This window comes from Micrasema longulum, unplaced genomic scaffold (assembly GCF_059751315.1).
Source record: "Micrasema longulum isolate JH-2025_06_02 unplaced genomic scaffold, ASM5975131v1 h1tg000359l, whole genome shotgun sequence".
In the NCBI taxonomy this organism is placed as follows: Eukaryota; Metazoa; Arthropoda; class Insecta; order Trichoptera; family Brachycentridae; genus Micrasema; species Micrasema longulum.
This window is the reverse complement of record NW_028277561.1, coordinates 156,694-171,796: the sequence shown is the minus strand read 5'-3', so window position 1 is coordinate 171,796 and position 15,103 is coordinate 156,694. Positions and strand designations below refer to the sequence as shown.

Here is a 15,103-nt window from a genome sequence, read left to right as displayed (position 1 = left end):
GGCTGGCTGCTTTCTGCATAACTACGTTTAATCAGTGTCCTGATGAAAAGGAGGTACGTCTCGAAACCGGTAGACATAGAAAAGTCGGCAAGTGGTTATATACAAATATTCAATAACATTTAGTAAGATTATCAGTCTTACGCTTTAAGTGCCAGTCCAGAGTCATAAAATATATCTGGAATCGAATTCGAGACAGATGTACAAACGGATTACATAAACTACAGTTTGGTGACAAATATGGTGTGTTTTTCATTGGTAAAAAGGTAGCATAGATAGCAATATTTTTCTTTCTATAAATCGGCATTCGCTAACAAGAAACAATCTTCCTCTCGACTCGGCTAGCACGCGGCACGACAGCGGCGGTGACACTTTCATGCTTTGTTCTCTATTTGTTTGGCTTACCTTGTTTCGCCCGTTTTGTTAACCCGCCTGCAGTTTGCTCGCCGCGGCTCGGCAGGCTCGGCCAGCAGCGGAGACTCGGGAACACCCATCGACTTTGACGACGACAGCGGCGCCAATTACGAGAATTACGCCCAGCAGTTCCGGGTAAGAAAATTCGCAGGTTCATATTTTTTCCAGGTGGATCCAGAATGATCTAGAAATATTAACTATTCTAATCCTTCATTTAGATGCAGGGTTTGAAGGATGTGTATCGCTGATATGTATCATGATATTTATTATGTTCAATGAGGAACTTCATCCCTATGGGAAACCTTAACTCAACTAAAAAATTGGGAAATTGCAAAAGAAAAATGTAAATTGCGACACCTTTGTATTCTTTCGTCGATTATTTAGTATTTTTTGAAGTAAGCACCAAATTTGAAGTTAAAAATTATACCCAAGGTTTTTTTTTATTTTTTAAAGGAATAACCCGCTAAGCCTCTATTTTGAGGCTTGTCAGCAGGTGGAATAGAGGAGATGTGGAAGGAGGTAATGAAAAATACACCACAACACCCAGACCAATTGAGAAAAAAATCTTTCTTGGATTTTTTTTCTTGCAACTGGCGGGAATCGAACCCGCGACGCCAGTTTCACAGTTAGCCGTCTAACCAACTGCGCCACGGCGCGCACATTCAGCTATGAATCTATGAAAAAAAGCGTAGTAAAAATAAATTATTATAAGTTTAAACAAGAAATTTATTTAACGAGTCATTATTAGATTGAAAAAAAAAACAAACTCAAGCATTTTGATAAATAAAATAATAATACAATTTTTATTAGGTGAGATCGATCACCTAACACATGTTTTTATTTATTCACAAAATGACATAAACAAGTCATTGAGATTATCGATAAGTCAGAACGAAACCATCTCAAAGCTAAATTGGTCATTTTAACATTTTAAAAACAAAGTAAACGTGCCATTTGTATCGGATTAAAATCGACTCAACCGGCTTTCAGTCACTATATGTTTGTCTGTGTTGCGTCCTTCACATGGCAATTTAAACACAACACTAATTGCGTCGCTTCCGTACTGACCCGGAATCTAAATTCTCCGAGTAATAAAGAGACCGATGTAACGGTTTTGTCCTATTCCCTAATAATAATAATAATAGAAACATTTGACTGATTTATATAGTGCCATTTTTGTGAAAAATCACTTCATGGGCGCTTCACAATTGTATACTTAAACGTGCGTAAATTCTAACTAAGCTAAAGTGACATATTATATTTTCTGATTTAAAATTGAGGGTATGATAAACTAAAGAAGCGAGATTTTAGTTGGCATCTGATCTGACTGGGACTGTCGACGATTCGTAAGTTTGAAGGCAATCGGTTCCAGGCAGAGGGGCCGGCAACGGCATAAGCACGATCTCCGAATCTAGTGTTCGGGGAGCGCCGGTTTTCGACAAGTTTTCCTCTTCCTGAATCAAATGCTGACCTAAGAGTAGATTTTCTTTGACATGTATTTTCTCCAATACAGAGGTCCGATAGGTATCTCGGAGCCATTTCATGAAGGGATTTGAATACTGTCCAGCAAAGCTTGTATTTTATTCTCTCTGGGCTTTTCACCCAGTGCAAGTCTCGAAGATGTTGCGAGATGTGAGAATATTTGCTTCTAGAATTGAGAATCTAATAATGTGACTAATTTTGTTCTAAATTGCATTTTGTTTTCAGTGAATATTCATAGATTTGTTCCACCAGTTGAATTTGATGCATGTTAGTCAAAATTATGTTTTCGTAATTATTATCTAGTCTGTATTTCAGTACTGCATCGTGTTGCATTGGAGATGTGTAGTAACAATCTAGAATTGTGTCGTCAAATTGCAATGCTCTTAAAAAAAAATCACTCACTTCTAAATGAATTTAATTAAAATTAATGTTTATTTTTACTCCCTGATGGAACAATGGTTGTATTCTGAACCGCACATCAAATTATTTGACTAAATTTATAAATTCGCATTTTGCAACTTGATGACACCATTTTTAGAATGTTTGTTATTTCGTAGAAAAATATTTTCATGAAATTGACATAATTTTTTAAATAAGTATGTGAAAGTGAATATATTTATAAATGATGTATATTTTTCTTTTACGCTTTTGGAATTCTAATAATAGTTTGGGTATTAAATTTCTGCTGATCATTGATGGTTCATTTTATTTGGAATCGGGTTGTAGTCCCGTGGCTAGTGTCTCGGACTCACGGCTCTAAGGTCCGTGGTTCAAATCCCACTCTACGCCAACTTGATTACCATTTTCTAATAGTGAGTTATTTACAACTCGTTGCAAATGGCCCTCAAAACGAAATATTTGGGTAAATCATAAGAACGCAAATATTTATTTTTTCTTTTAACACAAATAAAATTAAACTGTTACAGCAAAGAAAAACTAGTCAGGATATTTTTAATTCATAGATTAAACTGTATGGAGCTGATTTCATCCCATGCTCATGTATTCTGACTAGTTTTTTGTTACAAGTAACAGTTAATTTTTTTTTTGAGAAACGTTTTGTCCACGCTGTTCTAAACTGTACTGTTATTTAGAAACCGTTTCACAAAACAGCTTGATATGTGAAACGATGACTGTTACTGCTAATTGTTTTAAATAACCGAAACGCCTTTCTCTAGACTTTGATAACATAAGACATTTTCAAGCGAATCATTACAGTTGAGACATACAGAATTGTCTCCATTATGCTCATGGTGCATAGGGCACTGCATTGGTACACCATTTGCAGCGTATTTTGATCATTTTTGCTACACGAAGGTAAGATGATCAGTTTTACTCTTCAGGTCTACTGTTTTACTGTCCAGGAACTAAGAAATATTCCAGGGTGAAAACACCCTTTTAAATACAAAAACACCCTTTTTTGATCGGGTTGTGGTCCTGTGGCTAGTGTCTCGGACTCAGAGACCAAAGGTCTGTGGTTCGAATCCCACTCTACCCCAACTTGATTCCATTTTCTAATAGTGAGTTATTTACAACTCGTTGAAAATGGCCCTCAAAATTAAATATTTGGGTAAATCATAAGAACGCAAATATTTATTTAAAAAAAAAAAAAAATATTATTTCATATCAACCATGCCGGGAATCGAACCTGAGACCTCTTGCATGGTAGGCAAACGCGCTGACAATTACAGTATTTGTATTACATATACAAGGATATTTTGCATACAATGATATATAATAGCTCTCCTAATTGGTTTTCATCAGCAAAAAAATATGTTCCACATGAATTTATGAAAAATTATTATCAATACAAGTTTTGTTACAATGTGGTAATTGGTTCAGGGCCCCGATGGCATGGTGGTGACGGAGAGTCGCGTGTACCAGGCGGCGGCCCACGGCACCGGAGAGCCTCCCTTCAGCTCTCTGCTCACTTCGCAAGCCAGGACCGTAAGTCAATTTACTGGATTATTATTATTATTCTAAATGTTGCCATTTTTGTAAAAAAATTAAATTTTATGGCCATAATGGCAGGCTTAGAGGTTAAACCAATATATCATGTCCATCCTCTCAGAATTTTTTTATTTTTTTTATTTACATTTTGTTTTTTTTTACAATATACATAGGAGGTAAAACAGAGTATTCAAAAAAGAAAAAATAATTACATAGCAATGAAATACATACTATTAGTAAAAAATAGTAAATAAAAATCACACAAAGGCATGGCCTGTTAGTGGGTATACAGAAATGTTAATGAATTTTTGCTCCTATAATAAATAATGGACAGTTATAATATTTTTGTGTAACATAAGAAAGAGAAAATAAAATATTCTAAAAATTGAACCTAAGACCTTAAACATGGTAGGCGAACGTGTCTTATTTTCACTTGATTTCCTTTTTCTGGATTTTTACTCGAGAGTAGCTATCAGGCCAAAATTAAATTAATAAAACAACCTAATTTTTATCTTTTTCTTTTAACTGAGAACAATTTTTTTTAAATAAAATTATGCATTAAATCATGTTAGAATAAAAAATATCAATTTCGAACGAAAGATATTAATTTAGAACAAAATATATTAACTTAAAACGCAAGATGGTAATTTAGAACAAAATAATATTTTGAGTTTGTCCAAATTTTTGTAGACAAGGACTGGATTCAACTCCCTGGGGAGCTGTATATATTAACATTACACATTACATTTAACTTCACAAACATCAACAGATGAAAGAATTGAAGGAATATAGATGTTCAAATATAGGCAGAATGGTGAATGTTACACAGTGTGTAAAGTGGCCACTTAAACCAGCCATTACAGATCATAAGCCCTGTAGATGCCTAGACTTCTAAATTACCTTCTCTTAAATGTTCTTCATCTCTGTTGTAGTATGTTAGAACAAAATATATTAATTTAGAATATCCTTCATTTCAGATTGGCGAGGATGAAGAGCACCCGCCCGGGGAGATTGTGTCCTCGCAGACCATCAGCTCCAAGACACGCACCGTGGAGACCATCACGGTAACTTTCCGCCTTGCTTCGGCATACCCCCGCGGGAGGTGAGATCCCTGTTCTAATCTGCGCATCATGTTTCAGTATAAGACGGAGCGGGACGGCGTAGTGGAGACTCGCGTAGAGCAGAAGATCACCATTCAGTCGGACGGGGATCCCATCGATCACGACAGGGCTCTGGCAGAAGCTATTCAGGTCGGTAGATTCACACCTGTCTATGTTGACCATAATTAGAAATCCCACAAAGTTTTTCACAAAATCTTTCAAAGTTTTTTTGCAAATATCTGAGTAACTGCTTCAATGGAGGTCTCTAAGTTTGCTTCTAATACCCTCATTTGATATACAGTCAACCCCTGTTTTACGTTTTTCAAGAGAGCAACAAAAAAAAGTGTAAAACTGAGGAAACGAAAAATGTATAAAAAAAAATAGGTTTCATTAAAATATAATTATTGTACAAGACTATACTAAATTTACTGCGGAAAAATTGTAAGAACTGTCATGATTGGGGATTATTCACATTTACCAATGATATACATAATTAAACAATTTACCCAGATTACACAGATTTATATAGGTTAACAAAAATGCTCAATCTAGAGGAATTGATCTACACAGAAAAAATAAAAATGATATAGATGAAAAAGATTAAAATTAAGACAAATATTAAATTTAATTTTAACTACAATAGTTCCAACTCTAATGTATGGGAGCGAAGTATGGAATTGGAAAAATAATGATGAAAGTAGGTTGAATGCTGTCGAAATGCGATCCCTCAGGCGAATGTGTGGTAAAACGATGTATGATAGGTGCACAAATGTCGAGATCCGTGAAGTGTGTAAGGCTGAGACATGCATTATTGACAGAATTAAGAAAGGGGTGCTGCGTTGGTTTGGACATGTAGAGCGAATGGACAGCGAAAGAACGACTAAAAGGATCTACGATGCAAATGTTGATGGATGCAGAAAACGAGGAAGACCGAGAAAGACACGGCACGATCAAGTCCATCAAATACTTGAAGATGGACATGTCAAAAGTAGGAATAATCGGCGTGCGTGCATAAGAAGATGTATGAATGTAGAGGAAGCGAGGTCTGTATGCCAAGATAGAGTGTTATGGCGTTCTATCCTCTCTGCCTACCCCTACGGAGAAACGGCGTGATGGTTTGTTGTTGTTTGTTGTTATATACATAATTAAACATATTTACCCAGATTACACAGATTTATATAGATTAACAAAAATGCTCAATCTAGAGGAATTGATCTACACAGAAAAAATAATAATGATATTTAAGATGAAAAGGATTAAAATTAAGACAAATATTAAATTTAATTTCAACTACAACATACATAAAATAAATACAAGAGCATCAAATAATTTAACTTGCGAACAACCTAGGACCAACAGAAAAACAAATTTTTACAATTCACTTTCTAATGATCTAAAAAATATACAAAACATGTACGTACTTAAAAAACACCTAAATAAAACAGTTCTACAGCCCGTGTGACGAGTGATATGTGATGTTATTATATTGAATTTTCATTTAAACTATTGTGTTATTATTTAGCTGAGCTTCTCGTTTTGGTTTTATGGTAGAATTTCGGATTTGTGAACAGAATAACGATGCGACGTCGCCACCAACTAACTGATCGTCGTATTTTTTTCTTCCCGATAGTTGGAGGACCGGCAATCTATACAATCCACTTTCGGTCCTGAAAAATATATCATTCCGTGGGAAAAATTCTTATTGCTCAGCAAAAAAAACAATTAATTAACTAACTTCTTCCTAATACTGCGCGAGAGAGGCCGCAGTTAAAAGCTAGTAATAAATAAATATTTCATCGATCACTATCCTGGATTCAAACTAAAGATATGAACTCTTTTTTTCTATGATTTATTTTGTTGCCCTTTAATAATAAGGAATGTTTTTGTGTTTTTTTAAATATTTTTTATTTCCTTTTTTAAATACTATAAAATAAAAAAAAATACCATTTTATCGTTAACAGAATATTTTATTTTTTCTTTCTTATGTTATACAAAAATATTATAACTGTCCATTATTTATTATAGGAGCGAAAATTCATTAACATTTTCTTGTATACCCACGAACAGGCCATGCCTTTGTGGGATTTTTTTGTTTACTAACTAACTAACTAACTAATCATCACGCCATTTCCCCGGAGGGGTAGGCAGAGAGGATAGAACGCCACACCACTCTGTCCTGGCACACTTCCTTTGCTTCCTTCACATTCATACATCTTCTCATGCACGCACGTCGATTATTCCGACTTTTCACATGACCACTTTCAAGAATTTGTTGTACTTGATCATGCCATGTCTTTCTCGGCCTTCGTCGACTTCTACAACCAGACACATTCGCATCATAAATCTTTTTAGCCGTTCTTTCATCATTCATTCGCTCCACATGACCGAACCATCGCAAAAGACCTTTCTTAATTTTGTCGATAATGCTTAACTCAGCCTTGCATTCTGCTCTAATTTCGACATTAGGGCACCTATCACACATTGTTTTTCCGCACATTCGCCTGAGGGATCGCATTTCAACAGCATTCAGTCTACTTTCGTCCCTTTTTTTCCAACTCCATGCTTCGCTTCCATACATTAGGGTTGGTACCAGAACTCCATTATGAACTGCTAATTTAGCCTCTTGCGATAGACACTTATTTGCTACGACAGACTTTAAGGCACCATTAACTCTGTTACCGGCACTAACCCTCCTTTCAATATCCTTGTCCATATTTCCATCTCTAGTAAACATACTACCCAGATATACAAATTCTCCGACCTGTTTCAAACTATCTCCATTTACTACAATCTATTAATATGTATATAATTGATATGTAATTATGCTTTATTTTTTTAATACTTTATTATTATGTTTATTGTAAAAAAACAAAAAAAAAATATGTAAAAAAATTCATTATGCGTGGTCCATAGAACAGATCACCTATATGGGATTCCACTGCGACGTTCAAATAACAATTTTATGTTATGGCTGATAAATGTCTGTATTGCAGGAAGCGACCGCCATGAACCCGGACATGACGGTAGAGAAGATTGAAATTCAACAACAGACCCAACAGCAATAGCAGGTCATATTTCTTTCTTAATTCCATCCTCCAATCTCAATGCCATTTCTGATGAATTTATATCATTGTAGATTTATTTTAAGATTATGGAGTTTTAAATTTTCATTTGCCAATAAATAAATCTATTTAAATTGTATCAACCCTTACCGGTCCAATGTCGAATCTCATTCGACATTTTTTTTTTTCTCCTAAAACACACTTTGGAAAATTATAAAATATAGATAATAAGGCCATCTCGTTTTTACTACAAATCGTGTTTTTTTTTTGTTATGAAAAAATTATTTTCTATAATTTTCCAAAGTATGATACATGGAAAAAATTTATGTCGAATGAGATTTGACATTGGACCGGTAAGAGTTAAACCAGTTTCATGAATATTTGATCTAATTACACTATTCACTTGACTGTTTCGGTAGAAAAAAAATTACTCGTGAACAAGCGTAAAATTTGAATTAGTAACTCATTAACATGCACACAATGAACATTTTTAATTCGTAAACATGTGTAAAATAAATATTTCTAGCATACATAAAATGTAGTTACCCATTTGTAAATACACATAAATAAATTGTCATTTTCAATCCATAAACTTGCATAAAATTTGCATTTAAAAATTGTATATGTGTATAAATTGTACATTTATAAATTGTAAACATTCATAAAATTTGCAATTAAAAATTGTAAACATTTAAAAAATTTGCATTTAAAAATTGTAAATGTGTATAAATTGTACATTTATAAATTGTAAACATTCATAAAATTTGCATTATAAATGTGTATAAATTGTGCATTTACAAATCGTAAACATTTATAAAATATCATGTATAAATTGTACATTTATAAATTGTAAACATTCATAAAATTTGCATTATAAATGTGTATAAATTGTGCATTTACAAATCGTAAACATTTATAAAATATGCAAATGTGTATAAATTGTGCATTTACAAATCGTAAACATTAATAAAATATGCATTTATTAATCGTAAATGTGTATAAATTGTTCATTTATCAATTGTAAACATGCATAAAATTTAAATGTCCATTCTTTGACATGCAGAAATGAATATCTCTAAGCTATCATTTTCATGCTTAAAATAACAATACCAAATTTGATGTTTTTTTCACAGGTGACAAATCTCCGCCACGACGCCATTCACGAACCAGGCGGGAACAAACTCACCCACATGGATCAACGTACGCTCGCTACGTTACAAACAATGAAGCGTTGTATCCTCCGGTGTTACTCGCTTTAGTACAAAACTCGCTTGCGTTTTCAAATTCTAATATGTAAAATCCATGTATAAAACAAACGTGTTGAAATTTTGAAAATATTTTATTGTGAATTTATTTTTTGTGAAAACAAGCTCTCTCTAGCTTGTGGGAATGATTTGAATTAAACGTTCAAGTCGGAATATAAGGCGAACAATTACCGAACAATCCCACCGTGTATACAAACACATCATTTGCTTACATCATCATCCTCATCACTGCACCGTTTAACCAAATGTAGCGTATTTCGATCATCTTTTACATGAAGGTGAGGTGATCGGTGCTACGCTTCGGGTGTCCATCGAGAAACAATGAAATGCCCTGCCAGGAATCGAACCCAGGACCTCAATAATTGTAGGCGAATGCGCCAACCACTATTCAACAAGTCAGACTTATCTCGGCTTGATTTCCCCATTCAGGATTTGTGCGTGAGAGCCTCTTTCCTATGTACAATATTTAGAAGAAACCACTAATACTACTATTACGCCATTTCCCTGGTAGGCAGAGAGAATGGACCCCCACACACGTCTATCCTGGCATACATTTCTAGCTCCTTCCACATTCGTACATCTTGTCATACATGCCCTTCGGTTCTGTCTGCTTTTGACATGACCAGACTTGGGATTTTGGTTTATCTGATCATGCCACGTCTTTCTCGGCCGTCCTCGTCTCACGTTATCGTTCATTTTCGCCATATATACTTGATTTACCATTCGTTTCACATGACCAAACCATCTCGGAGACCCTTTCTTAATCTTATAAATTAAACTTGACTCAGATTTACACTCGCCTGATTTCATCATTCGTGACCCACTCATACATTGATTTTCCACACATTCGTCTAAGAGGTCGCATTTCCACCGCGTTCACTCGGCTCTCATCCTTCCTTTGCATGTTTCATGTTCCACTTCCATACACAAGTGTTGGGGCGGGACGAAACAGCATATTTGAAATGTTTCAAACAAAATATTTGTGAATGAGGAAAGCTCAGCACTACAAAATAATGTTTTCATAAACGCAGTAAAAATAAGAGCATTTAATAGCTCCATAGTAAGGTGTCCGTAGTAATTTTCGCCCTGTATTCTTACTGGAACGTTTTTTTATGTTCGTCTTCGCATTTTTAATTGTAACAATACTTTAATCTGTCCATTCGCATTTTTTATTTTTATTCATTTGATAGTTGTAATGTTTTCGTATTTATTAAGGTTAAAAATTATATTTATAATTATTAGCGTTCTACAGTTGATAATATATACATAATATATATAACAATGTTGTATATAGAAAGAAATTGTGAAAATTTTATATAAACGTATAGTTGAATATTAGAAAGCCGTGTTCAAAGCTTTTTACGTTCAATTTTACTCACAAGTGCGTATTACAAAATTACGCATTCGCCATCTTTAAAAGAGCCAGCTGCTCTCGGCATCTATTTAAAATATTATCACTAGGCATGATGATGCGTAAGGCGCTGATCGATATACCAATCGCAGCGTATCGGGATAATGATTTTGAAGTGAAAAAAACATAATTTTTTATTAATATTAAATAGTGGTTCGCAAACGTTTTAGTGTGGAATCCAAATGTGCTATCTCAACTACATATAATATATGATCATCCCCTTTCCCCACACACTGCTGGTGCACAGGGAACCGGGTTGGTAAACCGAATGCACCATAGTTCGATCTGTTACATAAAGATAATTCAGTACTTACGCAATAATTGTCTGTAAAATTGACACTCGAATCTTCTAATAAAACATTTAAGTTTGTAAGTGAAAATTCTTGATGGAAGTTCATTGTAATTTATTATATAAATAAAAGACGAGTGATACTTTAATCCACAAATTTGGAATAGCCAGTGACTGGTTTCATTAGTTAACCCGAAGGAAAATTTTTAATTTATAATGATCCTTAAGATAAAAATAACTTTATTTAATTTACTTTCATATAACTTTGAATTATCTATCCTTACCTCTGTTTTGTATAAATACATTGAACTCCTTAATAAAGATACCAGTCTCGAAGATGTCGCGAAAGCGATGAAATCGGTCACTGGATATTCCAAATTTGTGGGTTAAAGTATCACTCGTCTTTTATTTATATAATAAAAAACTTCTAATAAAAGCTTAAAATTTGTAATCGCCACTTAAATATTCCACTTTAAATTTGTAATCGTCGAGCTCTAAATTTGAATTTGAAACTTGCTCCGTAATGAATTATTCATTACCCATGCCTAGTGGTAAAAAAAACAAATGCAGGAAAGAAATATAGATTTGAATGCGAAAATTTAAAATTAGGAATAATATTAGAATTTACTGCCTCGATAAAATGTCTCTATTGCAATTTTTATTTTTGTACGTAGTTGTAGCGCGCTTCATTCTTTATTTTAAAGTTTAAGCGATTCCTCAGTGTTGCTAGATTCTCTTCGCTTTCGTCAGAATATTTACATATTTTCATTTTTCGCCTGGCAACATCGTGTCTCAATGGCATCAGAGGGGCTATTTGAAAAATTATATTTTTAAATTTACCGACGTTCACCATTGTGAAATTGACAGGAGTGTTTATTTTATGAAAAAAAAATAACACGTTAATATTGACTATTTTATAATTAAAATTAAATCTGGGTTCCAATAAAACTATTTAAAAAAATATATATTAAATGTATCCAAAAAGATGATAGAATATTGTGAAAACACTATCATGTTGGCGTCTAATGTTTCAAGGGTTATTGCTTCGTTTCCATAGACCGTAGATTTAACGTAGCCCAATGGAGTCAAATTATAGGATTATGGTGGCCATTCTAGAAATCATTATCAGCATCATTCCATACCCGTATAGTTGGAGCATATGGTGTCCGCAAAGAGCCTCCATGCATCTCTAGCGGCTGTCAGCTCCTGCGCATTCTCCCGAGTCAAGTTCGCAAAATTCATTTAGTAAAATCTGACTTCAAATATTGTAGAGAAATAGCCCCTCTACGCCATGAATCTCTCGTATATTATTTTTGATTCTGTCAATAAATATAGATTCATACGCAACGTAACTTTATTTCTATCAAACTTTAGTTATAATGTTAATGATAATGTGGACAGCAAACACCGTAGGTGAAATTATTTTATTTTTATTAAATGTATGGATAATTTTAAGTATGTTAAAAACACGGTATGTACTATTATCACATTCAAAATGAGCACTTGCACATCTTTGTTGAAAATTATTTACTACAAATACACCGAGGAATGATTTAAGGGAATGTGGTCAAATCTACTTCAGACGGTTCTTTAGTTATTTGCGTCGAACGGTGTACAGGGCACTGCTTTAGATTGATGCAACCGTAAGAAATAACTTGCTGTAATCTAGCTCCTATCTGTTATCCAATTAAATTATAATTGGAAACGAGGAACTAGAATTCCAACCGTCCGTGCGCTATGTAGCTGCAAGACGTGTCGGGGTATTTATTGTACAGCACTCTTGAGGCGATTTTCACAAAAATGGCGCCATATAAATTATCCACACTAATAATAATAATAGTCATTATTTATTTATGTTCAAAGCATTAACTCAGTGGTCAAACATTTTAATTAATGTTAGTAAATATTAGTATTTAACCACTCACTGATGACGTTTCGAGACGTACCCGTCTCTTCGTCAGGACCTTACTTGTATATGGCGTCAGGAGAATAAAACGTTGGAAGTGTTTATGACCATGCAATAATTTATTCATGATTTCGCGTACACATATTTTACTCATTCGTGTATTTTATTCATTTTTGTTAGTTTGCCGAATGCTTATGTACATAAAGTAAAATTGACCAAATCGATCTATGGGGGATTCGAATCCCCCCCTTCGGTCCGGCTAGGTTAAATAAATATTTAGTGTCGACCATATTGGGAATCTAATCCAAATCTTTTTGCATGGCAGGCAAACGCGCCGAACATTTGACTACGAGACGGACCTTTTTTTTTTATTACTATTCTTAAAGTATTAAAATATTCATTCAAAAAGCATCAGTCCAACGCATTTCCTTGTCACATCGACCAATTTTACGCAAATGCTGAAAATAATTAAGAAGCTCTAACTGAAATGGTTTTTAAAAATGTTATTATTTTTTTATACTAAAAATACAAATATTACATTATGCGGCTCGATTTCTCTAAAATGTACAAAAAAATATTAAAAAAAAACAGTTAAAGATTGTATTCTACAATAAATACACATATTAATGTTGTCAACTTTCACGTTAGTTCACCAATCATAGATTTCGTATGGCAACTGGGAGAAAAGAGAGGCCTCACTATTGAAAAAAATAAAAGCGATGATTTTGAAAATGTAAATCTTTAAAAATCCCAGTGGCGTCAAAATAGTACGAAGAAAAAAGTTGGCTTAGTCAAATAGTACAGTAACAAAAAATAAAATAACAAACTTCCTCAGTATTGCCAATTAATTAAAAATATTATTTAAATTTTACTGTCATCAAAAGTTCTTACATAGAAATGTGTCGATTTTACTTCTGTAAATCCACTTTTCATGGGCGCATATTCATAATAAAAGTTGTATCTTTTGACATTTCATCGATCAATCACTGTCAATATAGAATTCATTTGTTCTAAATTTGAATTCAATAAATAATAAATATGTTTTAGTCAAATGAACCATTCTCAAAAAATTGTACAATAAGAAATAAAACATTTGAAGACTGTATCACATTTCTATAATATCATCACATACACACTCATATATCACATTATACTGTGTACATACACATATGTATATGTGTTTCCCGAGGCCCATACGAGAGCGTAGCTTTCTTATTTTATATTAAGGACATTTTACGAAAATAATATATTTCTACAATTTTTTTAAATGAATAATTATTCTCTATTTAGCTTATTTATATTAAGTGTTGTTTTTTTATACCTTAGTTTGACAGGAATATTTGGAGTAATTTTGTGTATAAATCTCAAAATACATTATGATATAAAATATATGCGTCTTTTTTTTCATCTCCCCTTCGCCCCTTCGCAAAATTAATAGTATTTCATCTTTTATAAGATTTCCATATTTAAATTTGTTGCAACAGAGAGGAAAACATTTTTGAGAAGGGAATATGGAAGTCTAGGCATTTACAGGGCTTATGACCTGTCATTGGCTGGTTTAAGTGGCTGGTTTTAATGCCTAGACTTCCATATTCCCTTCTCAAAAATGTTTTCCCTCTCTGTTGAAATAGATTTTAATATGAATAACTCCCTAGGGAGGAAATCCAGTCAGTCTGCAAGCATTTGGACATACTCCCTAGGGAGGAAATCCAGTCAGTCTGCAAGCATTTGGACATACTCAAACATTGTTGAATTACTTACCTGGTAAAAGAAGAAGTATAAGAATATGGGAGTCTAGGCATTTACAGGGCTTATGACCCGTCATTGGCTGGTTTAAGTGGCCACTTTACACACTGTAACATTCACCATTTTGCCTATGTTTGAACATCCACATTTCCTCAACCCTTCTATCTGTTCAGTTATCATGCAATTCAGCTCTTTTACTTTTGTGAAGTAAAAGAGCTGAATTGGCTATCAAAGATGTTTAATGAGTTGCTGAAAGGAGTCCTCACTAAGATAACATGTTCTGAGGAGTAAATTAAATGTCTGTAATGGATTGGATTGTCAGTTCGGGAAGAAATTGTAGGTTGATAACCATATTGTAAAATTTTAATGTAACATTATTGTTTATTATAAATAAATAATTATAATAAATTAATATTTCAAATTTGAATAACAATTTTATTCTTATAACTAGTTAACAATCACAAACACTATTATTTACATTAAT

General features: G+C 33.5%; 1 protein-coding gene across 1 annotated transcript; it reads left to right on the top strand.

Moving 5' to 3' along the window:
- Positions 1-435: 435 nt before the first annotated feature.
- On the top strand, positions 436-10,304 carry LOC148282226 (protein 4.1 homolog; the record flags this gene model as incomplete). Its single annotated transcript, XM_088225423.1, has 6 exons — positions 436-546; positions 3,733-3,837; positions 4,818-4,904; positions 4,980-5,090; positions 7,934-8,008; positions 9,136-10,304. Coding segments are annotated over 5 exons (486 nt in total), but the record flags the coding sequence as incomplete, so codon positions are not given.
- Positions 10,305-15,103: the final 4,799 nt, after the last annotated feature.